Genomic DNA, 21,582 nt, shown 5'->3' on the forward strand with positions numbered 1-21,582 from the left:
TCCTCAGAACCACGAGGAATGGTTTTGAAGATTTTTGTGCTTTTTTAGGGCAAAGTTGAAAACCACCATTTTGCTCAATTACTCACTCATCCATTCAGTTTTGTTGATTTCTTTTTTTTTTCATCTACTTTTCTCATCTTTGCCCATGTATATCTTCAGCTATAAAAGAAATCACGTTTATCCCTTCCGGGCTTCTGTTTTGCCTGGTGAGCAAAAGAAAGTTTCTGTCATTGATAGTTTTTTTTTTTTTTTCATCCTCAATTGAAATCATAATGTTTTCATGTTTGTGGGGCCCTCCAGGCCTACTGTCTGGGCCCCGGTACAGGATTAAGTTGCTGGCATTGGTATTTTTGTGAACCCCAGTTTACACTGTATTGCAAAAAGAATGATCCATGTATGTTTTCAGTGAAATAAATCAATTGTATGACATCTGGATCATTTGAGTCTGCTCTCTGGGACCCCGTAGATAATAAAATTGCAGGAATTGGTATTTTGTGAACCCTCAAGTATGCAGGTTCAATTTCAGGTTCCATATGACCCGGTAGCAACATGTTTCCTTGACCATTATCATAATGTGATCATAATAGGACCATCGAACATTTTGTATATCAAACTCTCAGCCAGCTCCGGAATAAAGAATCGATTTCATATTCATTGTTTATAATAATGATAATAATAATAATAATATATCATAATAGCATAAGCTGAATTCAGCAATATTTAATAAGAAATAATATTGAAATAGTTTTACACAAATACATTCAAAGCATGAACATATATAAATATCAATAATACTTTTTTTGGGTAATATGAATGCAAAATAACGACATTATCAAGAGAATATTTGAAAAATCTGTAATGATTATAGTTAATTGCAAACAATAATTATATATTTTCTTAATAGGCATTAAACGAGAATGCGGAAGGTAAGAAATTGTGATATGAATTTTGTGACCTGTCGACATACGGACCCTGCCGATTTTGACGCCACCAATTCCAAGAAGACAATGCAGCTGATGCTCACCGTGTGTGTGTGTCGAACGAATAAAGCTATACGCGTGTGTGTGTGTGTGTGCATGTGGCGTCGCTATGCTCTGTGCGAGGGAGACACACATAGACAGAAGCAGAGAACTGGGCATTGCTACTGGTATTTTATTCCACGGTAGGGAAAGCGTTGGAATGGCGGTTCATGTATCATCTGCATCATTCGGATAAAGGGTTGCATACATGACTGTCACTGTGTGGTAAGCTGCTACTACATTTGCTTTCTGCAAGGTAAGATTGCTTTTATTGCGACGAAATTTGTCCCAAATATTCCCCAGTGAAGAAGTGGTATTTTAACATCTTCCTTAGATAGCTGTAACTCAATGACAATGCTGTTCGGTTTTCAATGTGATCATCATCGTTGATTTTATTTTTTATAATCATGAAAAATGTGTCGTTATTCCAATTCTATGCTATTTTTAAATAGATATATTCTCTTTTGGAAATATTCTAGACCTAGACCCTTTCTATTCACAATTTTTTTTCTCACACCCAAAATTCGGATGCTATAAGGTGGAGGCCGTTAAGATATAAATACTGTGATATAGGTAATGTTATTATGCACAACAATAAATGTAGCTGTCTTATTCTAAGCTACATAGGAAAAACGTTACTATTTGCTTAAGCCAATGTGCCATTAATGACTAGCATAATGTTTCCACACTGTTAGATGATACAGTCAATGGTAAGGTTGTGTGACATTTCTTTTTTTAAATTTATACATTTAGAATACAGTGTGGCTAGACCGGTGAAGAATAAAACAACATTGTAGGTTCTCATTTCAAATATAATGTATTGTACACCGAATGGAAACATGCCATGGGCATAATATTTGGTCCAGTAATGTATGCAGGTCTCACCATTGAAGTTTTTATTTTACTGCTAAAATGCATCATTCAAATAGCTATCATACGCTGCCTTTCTGCAATCAATGAATATAATTATTCTAGCATTTTTTTTTTCAAAGGAAACTTGCGTGTTTATATGATTCGATATCATCACATTATATCAAACAGAAATCAATTTTTACAAAAGGCCTGTATTCGCCGCATACACACTAGCACAAATGCCTCCACATATACCCATGCACACCCACACTCGCAGACACACACACACACACATCTATACATAAACATTAACCTTTACGCCGGGGATTCCCCCAATGTTTATATTATAAATCTTGTACGATATAATGTACTTTGTTACATAGATTGCAATGTAAATAATTTCATGAACACACACACACTCAATAGGGCCTAATCTTTGAATTGTGTTGGCAACACAATAAATTACACAATTTAGGCTGACACAATCACACAAACACACAATATACCCAGTCATACCTCAACCTCACCCATATGCACACCCCCCCCCCCCTCTCTCACACACACACACTCCCTCGTAAAGGTATTTGTGACCGTAGCATTACGAATGAATGTGTGTTTGCATAAATAATAATTATGTTCACAATCTCTTCAATTCAACAAACGACCGAGCAGGAAAAATAAAACATGAGGGAATAATGCTATCTCCGTAAATATCTCCATAAACACAATGCTCTCTTATTCTCTGTACATATGTCATGCAACATACACTTTCAAAATAATGTAAATAACCTTTAGTTTTTCAGTTTTCAAGAAGTTTTCAGCCTAATATAAATCTTGTACGATATAATGTACTTTGTTCCATAGATTGCAAAGTAAATAATTTCATAAACACACACACACACATTAGGGCCTAATCTTTGATTTGTGTTGGCAACACAATAAATTACATAATTTAGGCCGACACAATCACACAGACACACAATATACCCAGTCATACCTCAACCTCACCCATATGCACACCCCCTCTCTCTCTCACACACACACCCCCTCACACACACACACACACCCTCCCTCGTAAAGGTATTTGTGACCGTAGCATTACGAATGAATGTGTGTTTGCATAAATAATATGTTCACAATCTTTTCTATTCAACAATTGACCGAGCAGGAAAAATAAAACAGAAGGAGGGAATAATGCTATCTCCCTGAATATCTCCATAAACAAATGCTCTCTTATTCTCTGTACATATGTCATGCAACATACACTTTCAAAATAATGTAAATAACCTTTAGTTTGTCAGTTTTCAAGAAGTTTCGAGCCTAATAAAATTTCATGTTTTTTTCTACATATTTCTTTATACATTTTCTAATGCTGTTTATGAAGGCTAAAATGGCTGCGAATTGTTCTTCCTTTGTGAATAAGGTAGTTAGTTAAGGATTCCTAACCTTCGATTTGCGATAATTTGTCTTGCATACAAAGGGCATGATATCATAAAATGTTTTACGGTTTCAAAAGTATGATGATTATTATAAAGATATGTGTCGTGTTTTAATCAAATAATTGTAATAATAAATAATAAATAATTTTAACCTATACATAATATTTACCATGACGAAATTGATGCAAAACTCTTTCATCTTTCCTGCAAAAACCTTTTATTATATATTTGTACTTCACCTCTCGATCCTTGTATGTTCAAAAGGCTCTTTGAAGTGAAAAAAAATCCATTCGAATATTTATAAAATGTTCTCTATAAACGTATGAACTGTAGGCCTACTCAATAAAATATGAATCATTCCAATAATTACATAAAATATTTGAAACTTACAAGAATATATTATCAAAACAGTTCAAATATGAGATTATGGTTTTTATTATTACTTATACTGCTTTTTCCTGAAATGTCAAATAACGCTTGAAATTAATTTAAATTGATTTTGCGCAATCAATCCATTATTTTGATTTATGTAAATAATCATGAGCCATTACGGTGAATGCTTTTCGTATACCACCCATCCGTTACAGTATCAATCCAAAAAAGGTGGTCTTATTTCATAGCTTTGCTTTCTATCCCATACTTAATGGTTACATACTCCATTTTGATTCGTGACAATGTCATGGATTAATGATGAAAACTATATCTCCCATTAGGTTTACTGACAAGCTGTAGTAACACTTATCTAATTTGGTGATCCCCTGGAATTTGTTCTTACTGCCCATTGAGTATGAGGCATGCATATATATTAAATAGTACTGATAAAAATGACACGTTTGTGATTATTATTGAATTTAAGAGAGATGTAAATATGCATGCTGTCCTGGTTATTTTTTTTCTACTTTCTCTTTTTTTTTTTTTGGGGGGGGGTAAATATATTACAGGCAGATTTTAGTTATTAAGTTATCTCATATTAACCCCAAAACAATTGGTATGACATTTAAACAAAAATGATCGGTAATACTTGTAACTTTGTAATTTGTAAATAGGCCTAATAGTAATAATAAAATGATGATGATTAGTATTATTATTGGAAACAATATATGATCAAAATGTATTACAAATATGTAATTCTTATATCGTCTCCTATTATGACAAAATATCGGTAGCATTAAGAGGTGTCCTCAAATGATTTTTAATGCAGTTACTTTTCATAAATTACTTCTATAGATCATCCAGACGAGACAGAGAAGGAGGAGGTCCGATTAAGTCTTGCTCCGTAATTTCACTTTATTACTTTGCTGCAACATGGTTTCTGGGGTGGTAGACACGTCCGCTTCGAGCAATAACCCGGAAGCAGATGAGAAACGGAAGATCACATGCCTTCGATGCTGCTCGGTCACTGCACTTTTAGTCCTTCTTTCCGTCCCTCACATGATCCTGGGCCTCCCCAGTGTGGTAGTGGGAGTGATCCTCTACAGTGACGCGCACATCTGGCTCGCGCACACGGTATCACCGATATGGAGTGGTGTTTGTGTAAGTTCAAAGGAAACTTATAACATTAATGGACTTGTTCATTTTAACGTTCGAGAATGCACTATTAAAACGAGCAACACAACTGAATGGATTTTTAAAGATAAATAAAAATTTAGACACTATTTCAAAGATTAAAATAGATAATCCAGATTATATTCATAATAGAAATCATTTGTTATTATATTGGGTTCGTGAATTTTCTTCTATCAAGTCACTGGTACTTATATCATGAACCAGTGTTCTGGTAAAGTACCTAATAGCTTAAAAATCGGAAAAATCATTCTAGTTAAAAAAAAAAACGTGATAAACATACATTTTCAAATTACCAGCCTATTAAATTGTTATCATGCTTTTCTAAAAATCCTGGAAAATTGTTTACAAAAGACTGAATTCCCACTTAGATAATAACAGAATATTAAAAAGCTGTCAGTATCGATTTATAGGGTAGGGCAATCATGGAGCATGCGTTAATTGACTTAAACAATGCTCCCCTAACTATGAATAATATTAACCACTCATTTGGAATATTCTTATACCTATCAAAAGCCTTGGACATTATAGACCAAAACTTACTCTATTATCTCATTACGGTATTAGGGGCGCAGTGTGGGATTGGTTTCAGAGCTACTTTCTTGATCAACAAAACTACACTTCGTTTAACAATTATGATTCTCAATATTCGATCGCCCAGTATAGAGTCCCCCATGGCTCCATACTGGGCCCGCTTCTTTTCCTTATTTTTTTAAATAAATAGTTTATGTTCAGCATCTTCATTCTTTAATTATGTTTGTTTTTCTTTTTTTGCTGATGACACGACTATCATTTCTACCCATAACAACTCTGTGTATTGAATTATGTAATATGTGATTGGTTTGATGCAATCAAACTCGTTGTTAATTATGACAAAACTTATTTTATTTCCGAAACCTCATTTATCCCAAAATGTAGCTTTTGACTTCAATATCAAAATTAGAAATGTAACTTTAAAATTGATAAATTCCGTAATTTTTTAAAGGATTTGTACTAGATGATAAATTGTCTTACAATTAACACCGATTTTTTTTTTAGTAATAGGATGTCAAGGAATATTTTGGCTAAATGTGTTAGCTAAAATGTATTTTAGCTAAATTACGTAGGTCCTATAATCTTTAAGAAAACAATTTGATTTTGCTTTGCGATTGTGTATTACTTCCTTATATATATTGTGGTAATATCACTTGGGCAAGTTGTGGCACTACAAAACTAAACCCCATACACTGTTCTAACTCCTCTTGTATATATAGCTGGCTCCGTCACGCCCATTATTTTACATTAAACACGTTGACAATTTTTTATATTCACAAAATTCAAATAGCAATTTTAATGTACTATGTTAATCACAACTTAGCACCCCTCAATATAATAAATCTATTTCAATATAATAAAGATTACCATCATTACAATACTCGTTCCCACTCTAAATTCAATTACCCAAAGGCCAATAGCAGTCAATCAGTCATATGCATTATTTTAAATCCACTGGTCCTCGTATATAGAATTCACTCTCTTCCAATGTTATTCATAGCACTAATGTTACAGCATTTAAAACCAAACTCAAAATTTAATTCATAACTATGTATGCCAAATAGTTACATTATTCTTTTTCATACCCTTTCCCTGACCCCCCCCCCCCCCATTCCCTGTAGGTTTACCGTCTTATTTATTCTGTATTGGTTGTATCTATTGTTGTTACTTTTTCACTTTTATGTACTTTTAACTTTATGTATATTATGTATTGGGTGTCCCATTCATCAAGCTTCTGCTTTTAGGGGCACCCTAATCATTTAAACAATATTTTCAATAATTGTGCATTCATGTGTAATTTGTATATTGATTTTGAAAATTCGGATTGAATACAATGAATTAAATTGAACTTAATCAGTGTAAATCACATTCAAAACTACCGTTTACATTTTGATAATTAAAAAAAAGAAATCATGAACATTTATTTAAAAATAATAATGAAGAGATGGTGGGGAAAAATGAGTTCATCGAGTCATTGATGAAATTAATTGAGTCTATTCTCACATTTTTTATTAGTTTATATAAAATGATGATTATAGAAGGTATTTTGTGTATAAACTGACTTCGCTTTAATGGTGATATGCTGCACATGATCTAAGAATAGACGTTTGACGATATGACAATTTTTTTTGTTTATATCATTGGATAATCCTATTTTTATCATTCATCAAAGCAATATGGCTATCGATCATTTGTTTTCCATTCAACAGTTTTTCTTTTGCGGTGTCTTTGGAATAGTGTCTGCTAAGAGAAGTACTCCATATACAGTAAGTAAAATTAAAATTGTCATATTCCATTTTCATTACAAATTCAAATAAAAATCAATCATCATTAATTCTCAAGAAAAATATATGTTACGGTTCATTTAATAACATTGTGAAGTTAATGGGTTGACATTATGTATTTGATATTTATCTACGATTCCCCTTCTCCTTCAACTCCATATACTTATTTGTCTCCTTTATCTTTTCTTTATACCTTCATCCCTGTCTCTTTGACCTTCTCGTGCCTTTTCTCTTCTTCTTCTTCTTCTTCTCTTCTGATTACCAATATTTTCACCGAAGCAGTTCTAAAAATGCTGTCTTTATTCAGTTCACTTAATTTAACCCGATAAGCCAATTCGATATGTCGCCCTCTTTTGTCACCATAGGAAAAATTGGTACAGTTCTGGGGAGTGTTTCATGAAAGAACTTGTCAAACGTTTTTCATCTGACAATCCCCATTTTATCCGACAGTTACAATAGGAACCTTGCTTCTTATCCAATCAAAATCACGGAAAGTTGTCAGTTGGAAAATGTTGATGAAATGCCCCCTAGGTTCAAATCATGGTTTCAGAAAAAGTAGACCTCGACCTTTGGGCACACATAAATGCATTTACCAAGCCACGTGTTTATCTGATGAGTGTAATTGTTTTATTTTATTTTTTTTAATTATTTTTTGGGGGAGGGGGTGTATTAAAAGAATACTATCCTACATTCGAAGTGTGGATTTGCAACATACCTGTTTAGTGCCGTCCGAATCATAGTATGACCCCCCCCAAAAAAAAAAAAAAAAAAAAAAAAAAATCAAAATATTGTAATCCTCTAACACACTTGTCATTCTCATCACGTTCTTGGTCATGCAACCGTCAGCAAAATGTTAAAGTTCTTCTATTTAGTTTTCATAACCATCTCTGTCCCATTTTCCTAAATCAACGATGGACCATGAGATTAATGATCTGCGACTAAATACCATCTATTTGAGAACATCAACGCATAATCTTGGCCAGGAAATGTACTTTTTATGCCTCTGACCTCTAACATTGTCTCACAAAATGTAACATGAACAGTCAACAAGACTATTCTAATGGAAGTCATTAGTGCCATTCAATAGTCCATACTATGACATGATATGACATCATCCAGGGTGTTAGTAGAAATTGTACATGCCATCTGCATGGATCATGGATTTTGGCTACGGTGTATTTCACGCATTGTGCATACATAATGTGGCATGCAGTATGTACTTTTGTCGACGATTCGACTTATATCTTATCTATTTGGTGAGCTGTAGCAATGATGTTTGTGGAATTAAAGGCTATTGAAGATATCTCCCTCAAAGGTTCCTATTTGTCTGTAGTCAAAGCTGGAAAGCTGCTTCTAAACTGTTTTGTTTTATTTAATGAAATAGAAAAACTGAAAATAACGATAATCATAAACAAATATTTTATGCTTTTGATGGTTGTATATAATTATACTCGGAACTTTTGGTGAATTGCAAAAACAAACAAAAAATTCGCAGCCTCAAGGTTTAACCACTTTGAAGAAGTACCTGCAGAGGATAGTCTACTGATATGTATGAACGGTTTCTATTCTTCGTAAATTTTCCCCAATGTTTCGCAAAGCGCGAGGGAACTATCAATATTTTGGTAAATTAACTTTGTATTGAATTACTTGACTATGAAACTGAATTCTTTAATCATAGATGAAATAATTTTACCCCTCTCTACAGATATTTTGTTTTTCGTCGTTCTGCATAATCAGTCTCATGGTTGGTATCATCGATATGCAGCTCTTGAGACTTGGTCTAGTCAACCACACAACAGACGGACAGACATTCCTTAAGGTAAGTCGGCCCACTATAATATTGTAAGAAAAAATAATGGCTAGATGACAGGTTAACGAGATGCAACTGTCATTTTCAGTCCTATTTGTTTACAGGGGCGGATCCAGGATTTATCAAGTGGGGGCATTTTTGTCCAGGAAAAATGTAACAACCAACAAAAAAAGGGATCCCCACTTCCGTTTCAATGACATATTCTCCTAGAAATATGTTTTGTCACTCAAAAGGGGAGGGGTGGGGCACGGGCCGGATGTGCCCCTACCTAGATCTGCCACTGTTTGATTAATTATAATCAACCACACAACACAAAAACACAACCAGCTGACTACTTATTTTAGCTAATTCTTTTTTTTTAGTGCAGGATCTACGGTAGATGTTGACCTATTAATATAATAACTACAAAACACATGTTTATGGAATTTAGATTTTTTTTTAAAGGATACGTCATGCAACAAGGACGTTTATTGGGTTGAGAAGCATTGTTACTTCGGTTAATGTCAGATATATAATGGAATTTGTCCGATTAAACATACGACAAGTCCTTTCATGAAAAGTTCTCCTGGGGAGCCTTTCATCAATAATTTGTACGACAGGTTTTTAGATCTGACAGCTTTCCTTGATTTTGATTGGCCGAGAAGCACAGTCCAAATATTACTTCTACACTCTAAAAAAAGAAATGTTAACTAAACATTTGAAAGGTTGGAGGAGTGACAACATTTTCTAAATGTTGCATTTACCACTTTAAATGGTTCTACCCAACACTTAAAATGTTGGATTCAGCTTTATACAAGGTTGGATGTAACATTTGGAAAAGGTTGTCACTCCTCCAACCTTTCAAATGTTGATTTAACATTCAATTTCTTATAGTGTATCCTTCTTGTCTTTCAGTTATTTGAGTTCATCAACCATGCCCTGTCCTTTCTTGTCTCAAGATATTTTCACTATAATCAGTTATTTGAATTAAACAACCATGCTCTGTTCCTTTGCCTTGTCTCAGGACAATGTAGATCCTGTCATCAATATCGCATTGGGTATAGCAGGAGCGGAGAGTTTTATCTGTGCCCTGAGCGCCCTGTTTAGCTGCCTGGTAGGCCAGCATGTCCGCAAGGCACTTCGGGCCGGCGGGCAACGAGTGATCACAAGAGAACAGATTATCGCACAGCGACAAGAACAAATTAGACAGGTTAGTTTGAAGCTAGACAATTTTCTGGCAAATTGTTCAGTCCCTACAAGATATTTCTCCCAGAAACTGATATGTCGCCGCTCTCGACCCGGGTGAGGCGAATGGGTACCTGAAAGATTAACTTTCTTGAATGAAATCAGGTGCAGAATAAAGTGGCAGCCGGGGTAATAATAGGCCTAGTTGTTATCGTTTTGTTGGTATTTATTATCCCACATAAATTTTGTTTCTACTCAGCAGATATCAGTCTTCCCCTTTTTATATATCAAAGACAAATCATTACGAACAAACAGGCCAAAAAAACCCAAACAAGACAGGGGAAAACAGAGAAAAGACAGATGAATTAAACATTACCGCAGCAGTGTGAATACTTTTAAAGATGAAATAATTGACAGGTGTGTGTTTGCGTACGTGATTATGGGAAAATAATAATTATTACAGAATGCTTGAAATTAATGCGACTTTTCAATTCAAGAAAGTTAGGTCTAGTTGGGACAAAGAACAACTGTAAATTGCATCACTTTGTTCATTTCAAATAAATAAATAAATAATCTTCAGAATAGCACTAACTTCATATTGGTTATTGTAGAGATATGATTTTTGTAAGTTTCAATCGACCAAAAATTTGTGTATACTGTATAGGCCTATCGAGGATTTTTATTTTTGTAGAGGTTATTAGAATCATATTTTGTACCGATTTTCAAGTCCATTTATTTTAATTGTCTAGGGAAGTTATTAGGAAGAATGCTTAGTTTTAAAACATCACAAACGAGGTGTAAAGACAGTCTTGCAACTCAGTTTCTGTCTGATATTATATTCATATATTGGTAAATACAACAGAATGCACATCCGCATTGAATATCTGGAGGATATAAAGAGACAGTATAAGATGAATCAACATAATTGCACACTTTTATTTCCAAATTATCCTTTTCTATGTTAATATATGTGAATAAATTCTTAAATGACTCAGAAAACTAATTACTTCATGATTTTCTTTTCAATGAATCACGTTTTTACACATTTCGCATGCATTTACCTATTTATGTTAGAAAAACCTAGTTCAGAAAATATTTCGAACATTATCAATACCCGTATAACAGCTTGGAGTGGATTTTTACATTATGCAGTTATGCAGTTGGATATATATACATATTATTTATCATGGACAATATATTCCTATTACTTTCATGGTTCTTGACACACCGTTTCATCAGCATTTTTTTCACAGTGCACTTAATAGAATATGTAGCCATGTAATCATTTTCATATTATTGTTCGTTTAACATTAATTAATATGATTATACTCACATATCACATAACCTATATTTATACCATCAGATATACATCGTATATTTTTGAAGCAATATATATAATGTTGCTTAATGAGATATACATAATTGTGTGACATTTATGTTTCATATTTCATCGTAGAAGTGGCTTTTTTAGACTGGTATTTGAATTTTTCCGAATTTCTATCCCTATGTTATCATCCAGCGTAACTCCTTGATAATACATTTCCGTTTTGTGAAAGTAAATCAGCTTCTCATAAATCCATGTAAATATTAAACTGTAGTTTATATCTTCGGTCTTATTTTCGCATGATTTCTGTCATTTTCGTATAGTAATTATCTTATCATCATTCTTTATTTTTTCCCCATCCGTTTCCTGAGTAACGGTGTTGATAACAACATCATTATTGGATCATTGTTTAAATATAACTTATCAGACATGAATTAGCACTTTTCTTTTCATGTCGTTTATTATTCCATACTTACATTTTATATTTTTTTCTCTTTAACATTTTAAAACTATAGTGAATTGATTGTTGTTGTAAATTTGATGCCAAAGAAGTTGCGGTCGGATAAAGTACAAATTGCAAGCAATCATAATATAATACAACCGACATAATTATAAGGAGGAAATGTTGACGAGAAATACAATAGGTTCGAGCATCCTCCAAAACCCCTTTATTTCTGGAATTTCCACTTGAATATGTTCCTATGCTAATCGTGTTTCTATCAAATTTTATTTTTTATTTCCATGCGTGTTGAATGTGTTTCTTTTCATGTGAAGTGTGCTTTTTGGCATGTTTGTTTTCTTTATAACATTACGCCTACTTTATTTCTTCTAGACATAGCAGCATAACGATAACGCATTCCTTTTCTGTCACTTTGCCGAATGCATAGGACCCGAAATTTTGCGGTATTAGATAAAAAGAATACTGTGGGGGGTGCATGGCCTATTCGATGGTATAGAAAAATATTGACTACTTCATTTTCTTCGTTATAAAGTTGAAATTGGCATTGACGTGTAACTTTCCGAAATATTCTGAAATTTACACGAGCAGCGCCGAAGCTGCGTATGTCGCTTATCTCGGCGTCCTTTCGGCACCCGACTTTGCAAAGTGATAACCCCTTTCCTCTGATCTATAACTCACATTAGATTTTCTATAACGAGCATGGTGTGAATAAAATAGCGTGTGGAAGTTTGATTAGACATCACTCTCTCTGATATACTGACTACCTCTTCTATAACGACTACCTGTCTCTAACGGCCACTATATCTGTGTGAAACGGCCTTGTACATTCGTCTTGCGTTCTAACAAAAAAACACTCTGCATTGTGCTTCAAATTAGCCCCTGATTATATGATATATTTCGGGGCGGAATACACCCTCACCTTCCACAGGCAAAAGAAGCCCCCAATAGATCGGGCTGGTTGACTATTAAGACGACATTGCCTTTGCTCAGCTCAAAATCAAGAGATCAAGGATTAGACACGGATTAACTAATCCCAACCAAGGTGAGAACATAGACAACGAGAGTGTCAAATGAAGGTATCTTCCAAAAGTTTCCACTTCTTCTATAACGCTTCCCTGGGGCAACCATGTATAGTACTACATTTTGAAGCATTTAAGTTTGGTTAAAATCCTGAAATACCATCATTATCATAATTCAAAATGTGTTGACTAGAGGCAAATAAAATTATTTCTTATTTATATAAGGTGACAACTAGATTTATGATTGACTTACCTGGGTTTGTTTTTTTTTAAAGAAATTTCGAGAAAAACTATTTTCACCAATTTGAATTTCCAAACTTCTTGACTAACGTTTCGACTGACACCGAAAATACTTACAAGAACACAACTACTCATAATACCCAGAATGCTCTGATCCAATCAAGAAACTCTTATGTTTAGCTTTTCAGTTCAAACTAATTGGCAAAGCTTAGAAATTACCAAGCTCAAGGTCACTGTTTTTTGTTTAAAATATGTTTCGATATTTGTTGCTGAATAGCAAGATTCTGTGATACTCTGTCCTACAGTCGCAATTTACCGCTCAAATGTATTAATATTAGATACAAATGCTTTATGTGGAGCACTATTGTTATAAATTCCCTTTTTTGTGGTTGTTTTCCCGTGCCCTTAGTCATTTCGTTGCAAAGGTAAACGTGTTGATTGAATTTCCTAGACTTGTTGTGGCCCAGCTTACAGCAGCAGTGAGATTTAATTCGCAAGCTATTACTTTTATAATAATTTATTTCAATTTTCTTTACGAATTGGTTAATAGAGGTATAAAAAAAAAGCATGTCCACCCCTCACCCACCGCCTAGATAAAATATATAGTTATTTTGTCTTTATTCACTGCTTTTACGACACATTTTATTATTATTTCAATTCCTTGGAAAATTTAGGATACAGAATAATTTTATTGCAATAATGCGCCTCTAAATTATGTTCGAAATGTAAATAATGTTGAACAATAATGGTTGAATCTAATGATCATTATTATTCATTGTTACAAATATTTGCATTATTACGATCTGGTTTCAACTGACGAAAGTCACCATTCATCATTCTTTTTAATGTTGCTCGATTAAAAAAAAAAAAAAAAAAAAAACACGAAAACTAAGTAAAACACCTCACGCCCTGTTCAATGATAATATAAACAACATTTTCTAGGCTTTCCGAAATCGGAATTATGATTTTCCATTGCATACTGTGTCTCATTATTTTGTTGTTATCACAAAAAGAATCTTCGAATGAGATGGAGACAACGCGTGAACATGTGAACAATGTATTGAGTATAGTTTACATTAACTGATTTTCTTCAAATTCTGATTTATATGTAATCATTTTGACAGAGGAGAGATGTTATCAGCACCAAAGGAGTGTCATCCGACAGAAGGCTATGGAAATAACTCACTTCTGTTTATACATTTTTCCCCGTAATTTTTCTTTGTTTTGTTTTGTCCTCATCTTTATTAAGATTTATTGATATAACATTGATAACTATGTGGATTTTGAATTGTATCTATGTCTGAATCTATGATGTCTTTTTCTGAACTTTAAAATATAATTCTTAGAGTGGACATCCCTCCCCTTTCCCACTTCCTCTCTCTCCCTCACTTTTCCCCATCCATTTCCCTGTCTTTCTTTGCCCCCCCCCCCTATAGTCTTATTATCACTCCCAGCCCCCCTCTTTCCCCTTTCTTTCATCCAGTTCTCTCTTTCTATCTATGTCTCTCTCCCCCCTCTCCCCTCTACCCCCTCCCCCTCTCTCTCTCCCCCTCCTTCTTCCTCTCCATCTTCTCTGATCTCTTTTTATCCCGTTAATATGGCACACGGTGTCACTGCCCTATCCTTCCCCAATACTTCACCTCCTCCTTTCTGACGTAAACATGTTCCTTTCGTTCGTGCACGCCATTCATTTCTCTTGCTCAATTTGTTTGTTGCCCATAGCAACGGGAGCACGAGAGGAAAGTGTTGGAGAAGATGGAGAAAGAACGCGCCAAATCAATCCGCTATCATCGAGTTTGAAGAGCGCCATCTCAGGCGAGGACTGTATCATGCAAGCACAACGCCAGTCAAAATATATACCCTGATACACAAAATAACACTTTTTACGAAAGTTTGTATGTAAAAGTGCAGAAATGTAGGATTTGTATTCTATTTACATTTATAAGATAATAAGGCTGACCAAATCTTTGCCAACTTGTAGTAAGATTTTTGTATATGTGACTGGCTATTTGAAATAAATCAAATCTGTCACGAATATTTAGGTGGTGCCAAAGTGAAATATTTCAATTAGTATAAAAGGTCATGACATTTTACCTGATAAAATTTCATTGCTATTCAACAGATTAATACACACGATGTTTAATAGCAAAAGAGCAAAATATACTTGAATGTAATTATAGTTTTTACTTTCTGAATGTTTGTTTGTTTTTGCAGCTTTGAATTTTTACAGTTTTCTCTTTTTTAAGTTTGGCTATAACTAACCTAAACACTAATCAAAATCTCAAGATTTGTAGAGACGAAAGACCGAATTCTTGCTTCATCGGGCTTGATCATAATTATCATTGATTAAGTGACTTTCATTGTTTTCTTTGACGGATATTTAAGATCAAATTAATTTTGTCCACTTTAATGGTCAAAGTCTTGTTCATTACTTTTTTTGTAATGCATCACAGGTTAAACCATTTTGTTATGTTGAAAAAGATTTAGAGTCTAAAATATTTAATGCAGCTCTTCATTTTGTACACTGTTGATAAATAGTTCGAAAAAATAAAGATTTCTGTCGAAATATTTGCGATTTAATAATTGTTAGGATCGATACATGCATCTACATATTCACTACCATGCCAGAGTATGGTATTGATGATAGACCTACAGTTTTTTTTAATAACTTGGCGATAATCTATTTAAGAAAAGACAGTATTCATCTTGATATCTTAAGACCAAATAAGTTACAGTATTTTCCCCTTAATAATTTACAAAGGTTATGAGTAAGTTCAGTATCCCCTGTATCTCCTATGGACATGTTATTCCAAGATATATTCAACTGATGACTTTCTGTTTTTATTTCCCATGAAAATTGATTAAGCAGATTTGAAGATTTCAGGCAGGGACGGTTGCTCCTCGATGATATTCGATTCATGAAAAAAAAAATAACACCCAAGAGGGATTTGAAGATACTTGGGACAGGGGGATCGCCCCTATATGATTTTCAATTAATAAAATAAAAAGAACCAAAAAGGGAGGGGAAAAGAAAGAAAATCAGGGAGAAAAAGGACGAAAGTTGAAAAAAAGCATATTATGTAACTCCTTACTTCATTTCAGCGAAAAATCGTCTTGCCCCCCACCCTCAAAATACCCAGGTGCCGCCCCTGATATTTGATATGGAAATTCATTTAAATCAATCTTTTCTAGGGGGTGGACTTGACCTTTGAGTGCATCAATAATTTATAATAATTCTTAAAACGTCATGATTCATCAGATTATTTTGAATTGTGCTTATTGTAAACGTTTAATTAAAATGGAAATCGAAATGAAATTTACTTACTTGGATAAGTATTGCTTTACATCATGCAATATATCTTAAAATTTTAGAATATATTTTTTCCCTTCCCAGGTGGTGATTTAAAACGCCACTCGATCTGAAAAGGAATAACGTCCTGTGATATTTTGAAGTTATCATGATGTGTGCTTGGATGGTAGATCAGGGAAATGTTACCAAGATTCCCCTGGTCAGATAATCAATTTCTACACCTGTGCAGTGATAAACATAAAGGGAACATACTCGCATGCACAAAGGGCAATTAAAGAAGGTTAAGTTTCTCTTCATATCATTGATTTTAAAAGATACGTAAGAAAATGGATTGACAGAGGAGATGTTGCAAGAGATGTTACCGGAATTACCAATAACATTACATTATTAAGTACATAATCCAGTCTTTACTGTATTCATGAGATGGTTAATTGTTATTTGTATCAATAATTAAACATGACAGTTTCAAGTGCGAAATAACGATTAGATTATTTGAAAACATACACCACAATATTTCATCCACCACTGAAGTTTAATATAATATATGAGAAGATACATTTGTTATACAATGATAGAGACTGCAAAATATAAATGCCATTATACCTGATTGATAACCTGGTTATGTATGCGTATAATAGTTGGAAATTATTTTGGATAGGTCTATCACAGATATTAACTTTCTATTTATTGTATTAAATTTAACATTAATTTTGATTACATGTTTTTTTTTTCGAGATAGATATTCTCTGTACTTTTATAAGATATCCCATGTAGGATTTATGGAATTTAAACCGGGTCAGACGTGTAACTGAAAATATGATGACAAATTCGGTGTAGGATTTTGTACCCATAAAGCTTCCCCAATCTAATTGTGACTTTGCATAATTATTATGGATGAATTTATGTCATCGATTTAAGAGAAAGGATTATAATTATATTATCGCTTATGACTCACGCATGTGATTTCTTGTATTTGCAACCCGTGAGCACAAGAAGGTTTTGTAAATCTGAAAGGTGTTATTGAAGTCTACTTTGTGAAGTAACAAGCTTTCACCTTCACCTTCCATTATTAAAGGGATGGTACGGGCTGAAAATATTTATATCTCAATAAATAGAGTAAAATTCACAGAGCAAAATTCCAAAAATTTCATCGAAATTGGATAACAAATAACAAAGTTATTGATGAAATAAGTTTCAGCAATAAATATCTAATGCACTAAATCAGTTGTCAATCCATTATTTAGTTCTTGGAGGTAAAATTTTGAATAAATATAATTACATATAATAACATACAAAAGAACAGGTGGGGATATGGCATCATTAATTTGCTCATTGAATATTCATGAAGACATGCCAAGAACTGTTTCCCTGGAAAATGCAAAGATCTAAAATGTCATAACTTTGTTCTTCCTTGTCCGATTTTGATCAAATTTTCAGTCTTTTGTTAGTCTGATTTTTTTTTAATCTCTTCAAATCATGTACTTCAGCCTGGAGTATCTCTTTAATAAGCATAGGACTGAATGTAAAGAATTTCTAAAGATTAATAGGCCTGTCACAGATTTTCACATAGGTAGGGCCTCCAAAACAACATATAAATATACTGAATTTCAGAAATATTGATTAGAACAACTACGAATGATTTCCACTATTCTGATAAAGTCATTCCGAATGAGACAAATTTATAGAACCTCTGTACCATATCTAAAATAACCCTTCAATCTAAAATGTACACCAGACCTCTGTGTACAAATAATTCCACTTCAAGGAAATGTTGTTATAGTAAGATTCTTTAAGGCTTTTTTGTTACTTCTGACCTTGAGTTTGGTTATAGAAGATGTTTTGAAATATCGTGTTATTACATTACTGATTGTAATACCAATATGTGTTTTTTTATCGATCGAAATATTTTGTGAATCATTGAAGTGACTAATCAATGTGGCAATATCAAATTCAGATGCAAGATATTCATTTTTCGAACGGAAGGCAAGGAATAAAAATGTAAATAGAGAGTGTATCATGCACTAAAAATATGCAGTAACTGCATGGAACATCTCAGTGCAAATATGTATCATATAGTGACTAATGTAGATTTGTTGCCGTGTGCTGTATGTATATTTGCCGCTTGGAAAAATATAATGCAATAAAATGTCATAGCAAATAAGCCTGAAATATCGGAAGACGGGACTCCCTTTTTGTGGATCAATTTGACGTTGATTAGCGTAAGTGAAAGTCAGAAGACATGGTATTATTCTCCCCCAGACGCGGCGCGCTTTGATCTTTCGCCGCATTACATGTGGATCGGCATTGAAGGCGTAATGAAGAAATATGGATTCAATTGTCTCGCTCTCTTTTACATCGCTTTAACTGAATGATTTTTCTCAAGCACACTTATCTTCAAACCGGGCCCATCTCACCGTGTTCCATACCTTGGCTATCTCCTTCTTCATTAAGCACCTTACATCTTTCTACTCTCATCTCATATCTCTTTCTTCTAGCTTCGCTTTGCTGTTACACAGATGATAATCTATCTAAGGGGGCACATCCTCTGAAGTTTCAATCTCCTTGCTTCTTGCATAATGACACCCACATTTTTTTGTTGTTGACAGTTTCTGACTTTCTGCCCCTTTAAAGGTTCATTAAAAAATGCCGATTTTCCACAATCATTGCGCTCTCATCCTAGTCTGCTGGGCAAACCCTTCACTCGAGTTAAGGGTCTGAATGTGCAGCCTACTCATGCCTTGTGTACTGAAGGCTCTCTCGCTCAGGAACAGCAAGTTTTGTATGTGCTAGTCTTTGCGTGGAGGCACACTTATTGACCAAAGTTCCAATCAGGGTCTGTGCCTGCAGACTACTCTCATCCCTTGTATGCGCTTACCACTTTGCATAAACGAATAAAAAAGGCAATCCATTGAGATGGGCCAATCCTATCCCATTTTTTTCTTAATTTCAGTTTCATAGGGCAAAATTAGATGGCACCGTTGTTTTGAAGACTTATAAGTGTTTCATAAAAAGGAGATGATTATGGGCGGCATGCAAATAAGTATACATGTACATGAATCGATAATCATTTTTTCAATTATCTACAATTTTTAGGCATTCTATTTTGATTAAATGAATTATTATTTTTTCTTTCGAAATGATTAAATGAATAATTAATAGTCTATCATACAACTTTCCCAAATCCCAGTCAACAACCCCACCCCACGTCATTTTCAAATGAAAAAGGCCCCGGGTAAAAAGTATTGTCGCCCGAAAAGTGATAACAATTTTACCGAAATCTAAAATGATTTGACTCAATTGATGATTAAGAGCCAGATATATTCGTCGTTGCAACAGAATAATATCGATCTAATGAAATATACATGTGATATCACGGGGGGGGGGGGGGGGGGGTCCACTTGCCTTATCACAATACCAACATGCGCCGTTTCTGAAAACAATAAATGCTCTTAATTTTCTCATACTAATTCCGATCAAAGAGAGATTCTACTGATGCACTGCATGGTTATGTTTGTGCTCTATATATACGGTATTTGAAATTAAAATTAACTTGATACTATGGTGAACTCTAGTCTTCTCCAAGGCAAATTGCCAATTCGTCTACTGCACTCGTCCTTTCACCACATGGTCTACTTTCATTTAGTCTAATGCCATTCCGTCCATCAACATTTCGTCTAACAACCATTTGGTCCAATAACCATTTGGTCCAATCATCACCGTTTCGTCTCTGGCCATTTTGTCTCCTAAACCCGTTGGTCTAATATCCATTTCATTTTCATTCATTTTGCACAATAACACTTAGTACAATTAGACCAAATGGTAAATGGACTAAAATAATGGCTATTGGACCAACTGGTTATTAGAAGAAATGGTGAGTGGGCGAATTGGCAATTAGACCATGTGGATAGTGGACGAACTGATAGTAGACCAAATGATAGTTGACGAGTTGGTAATGGACGAATTGGCATTAGACCAATTGGAAATAAACGTTCTCTAATTAAGAGAGGAAGAATAGGGAAATGTTAAGATGTGGGGGTAGCAAGATCCAAGGTGAATATGAAAATCAACGGGGGGGGGGGGGTGGTGGAGATATAGAGATAGAAGATAGAGAGCGAGACGGGGTGACAGTCAGGCTGGCAGACAATTAACAGAGAGGGAAAGGGTGAGAGACGAGGAGAGGGGGTAAATAATGAGGAAGAGGGATCGTGTGTAGAAGAGCGAGGGGGGTGCTGAAGAAGAGAGGGGGAGGGAGGGGGGTGGGGGCGGTGCAGAGGAAGAGAGGGGGAGGGAGAGAGAGAAAGACATGCAGTCAAGCTGGCAGACAGAGAGGGAGAAGATGAGAGACGAGGAGAAGGGGTAAATAATGAGGAAGAGGTGACATTGTCTCAAGAGGAAGAGGTATCGTGTGTAGAAGAGCAGGGGGGGGGGGGGGGGGAGGGGTGCAGAGGAAGAGAGGGGGAGGGAGAGAGCGCGACTGGGGATTAATACTAATAGCGTGAGGTGACAGTGAGAGAGTGGATGGAAGGAGTGATGGGGAGAGATAGAGAAAGAGGGAAATAAGGGATTTAAGTATTTTTTTTTGCTCCATAAACAGCATTTTTTTGCAGCGCTTCGTAAACGAAAGGAAAAAGGCGCTATATGAAATGTCTATTGAATTGGAATGGATTCGGTAAATGTGTTTGTAAAATATTCAAGAACATGGCAGAGCGAAGAGACTGATATCAATTTAATTTTTAAGCCCCCCCCCCCCCTTGTACGCCAGAGTTCTTAGATCTGATGAGAAACATTGAAACATGTTTTGGAAGGCCATGCATAGATACTATGAATCGTGTATAATATATTTACCAAGTTAAAGGCCTATCTATACAGCTAACTTTTCCATTTTATCTGTCTGTTAATAACATGATTATAATTGATTATGAAGATTCACATCCCCGATTAGAAACATATGAAGTTAAGTCCCTTTAAAGGAATTACATTAAAACAAGGGACCCGTTTCTGTTTTTTTTTTACGAGTAGCCTTCCAAATCGTATCTATTACATTGACAAATCTAAAGCAACATG

At 34.5% G+C, this 21,582-nt stretch overlaps 1 protein-coding gene across 2 annotated transcripts; it reads left to right on the forward strand.

Annotated features, from left to right (window-relative positions):
* Positions 1–1,109: 1,109 nt before the first annotated feature.
* LOC129265811 (transmembrane protein 196-like) lies at positions 1,110–18,693 on the forward strand. Of its 2 annotated transcripts, XM_054903744.2 has the most exons (7): positions 1,110–1,275; positions 4,538–4,843; positions 7,117–7,173; positions 8,897–9,010; positions 10,005–10,190; positions 12,878–12,991; positions 14,931–18,691. In XM_054903744.2, exons 2-6 carry the CDS (start codon positions 4,616–4,618, stop codon positions 12,974–12,976), a joined length of 684 nt encoding a protein of 227 aa, XP_054759719.2. In that variant the 5' UTR covers positions 1,110–1,275; positions 4,538–4,615; the 3' UTR covers positions 12,977–12,991; positions 14,931–18,691. The 2 variants fall into 2 exon arrangements, with proteins under 2 accessions (XP_054759719.2, XP_054759720.2); XM_054903745.2 differs by lacking the exon at positions 12,878–12,991 and having other exon boundaries at positions 1,120–1,275; positions 14,931–18,693.
* The last annotated feature ends 2,889 nt before the right edge of the window (positions 18,694–21,582 follow it).

The sequence above is a fragment of the Lytechinus pictus genome, chromosome 7, assembly GCF_037042905.1.
Source record: "Lytechinus pictus isolate F3 Inbred chromosome 7, Lp3.0, whole genome shotgun sequence".
Taxonomy (NCBI): Eukaryota; Metazoa; Echinodermata; class Echinoidea; order Temnopleuroida; family Toxopneustidae; genus Lytechinus; species Lytechinus pictus.

Excerpts from the sequence above, each read along its gene's own strand:
- LOC129265811 (XM_054903744.2), top strand. The coding sequence starts at position 4,616 with ATGGTTTCTGGGGTGGTAGACACGTCCGCTTCGAGCAATAACCCGGAA. Across the intron at positions 4,844-7,116 it reads CGATATGGAGTGGTGTTTGT|TTTTTCTTTTGCGGTGTCTT; the intron begins GTAAGTTCAAAG and ends TCCATTCAACAG. Across the intron at positions 10,191-12,877 it reads GACAAGAACAAATTAGACAG|GCAAAAGAAGCCCCCAATAG; the intron begins GTTAGTTTGAAG and ends CACCTTCCACAG.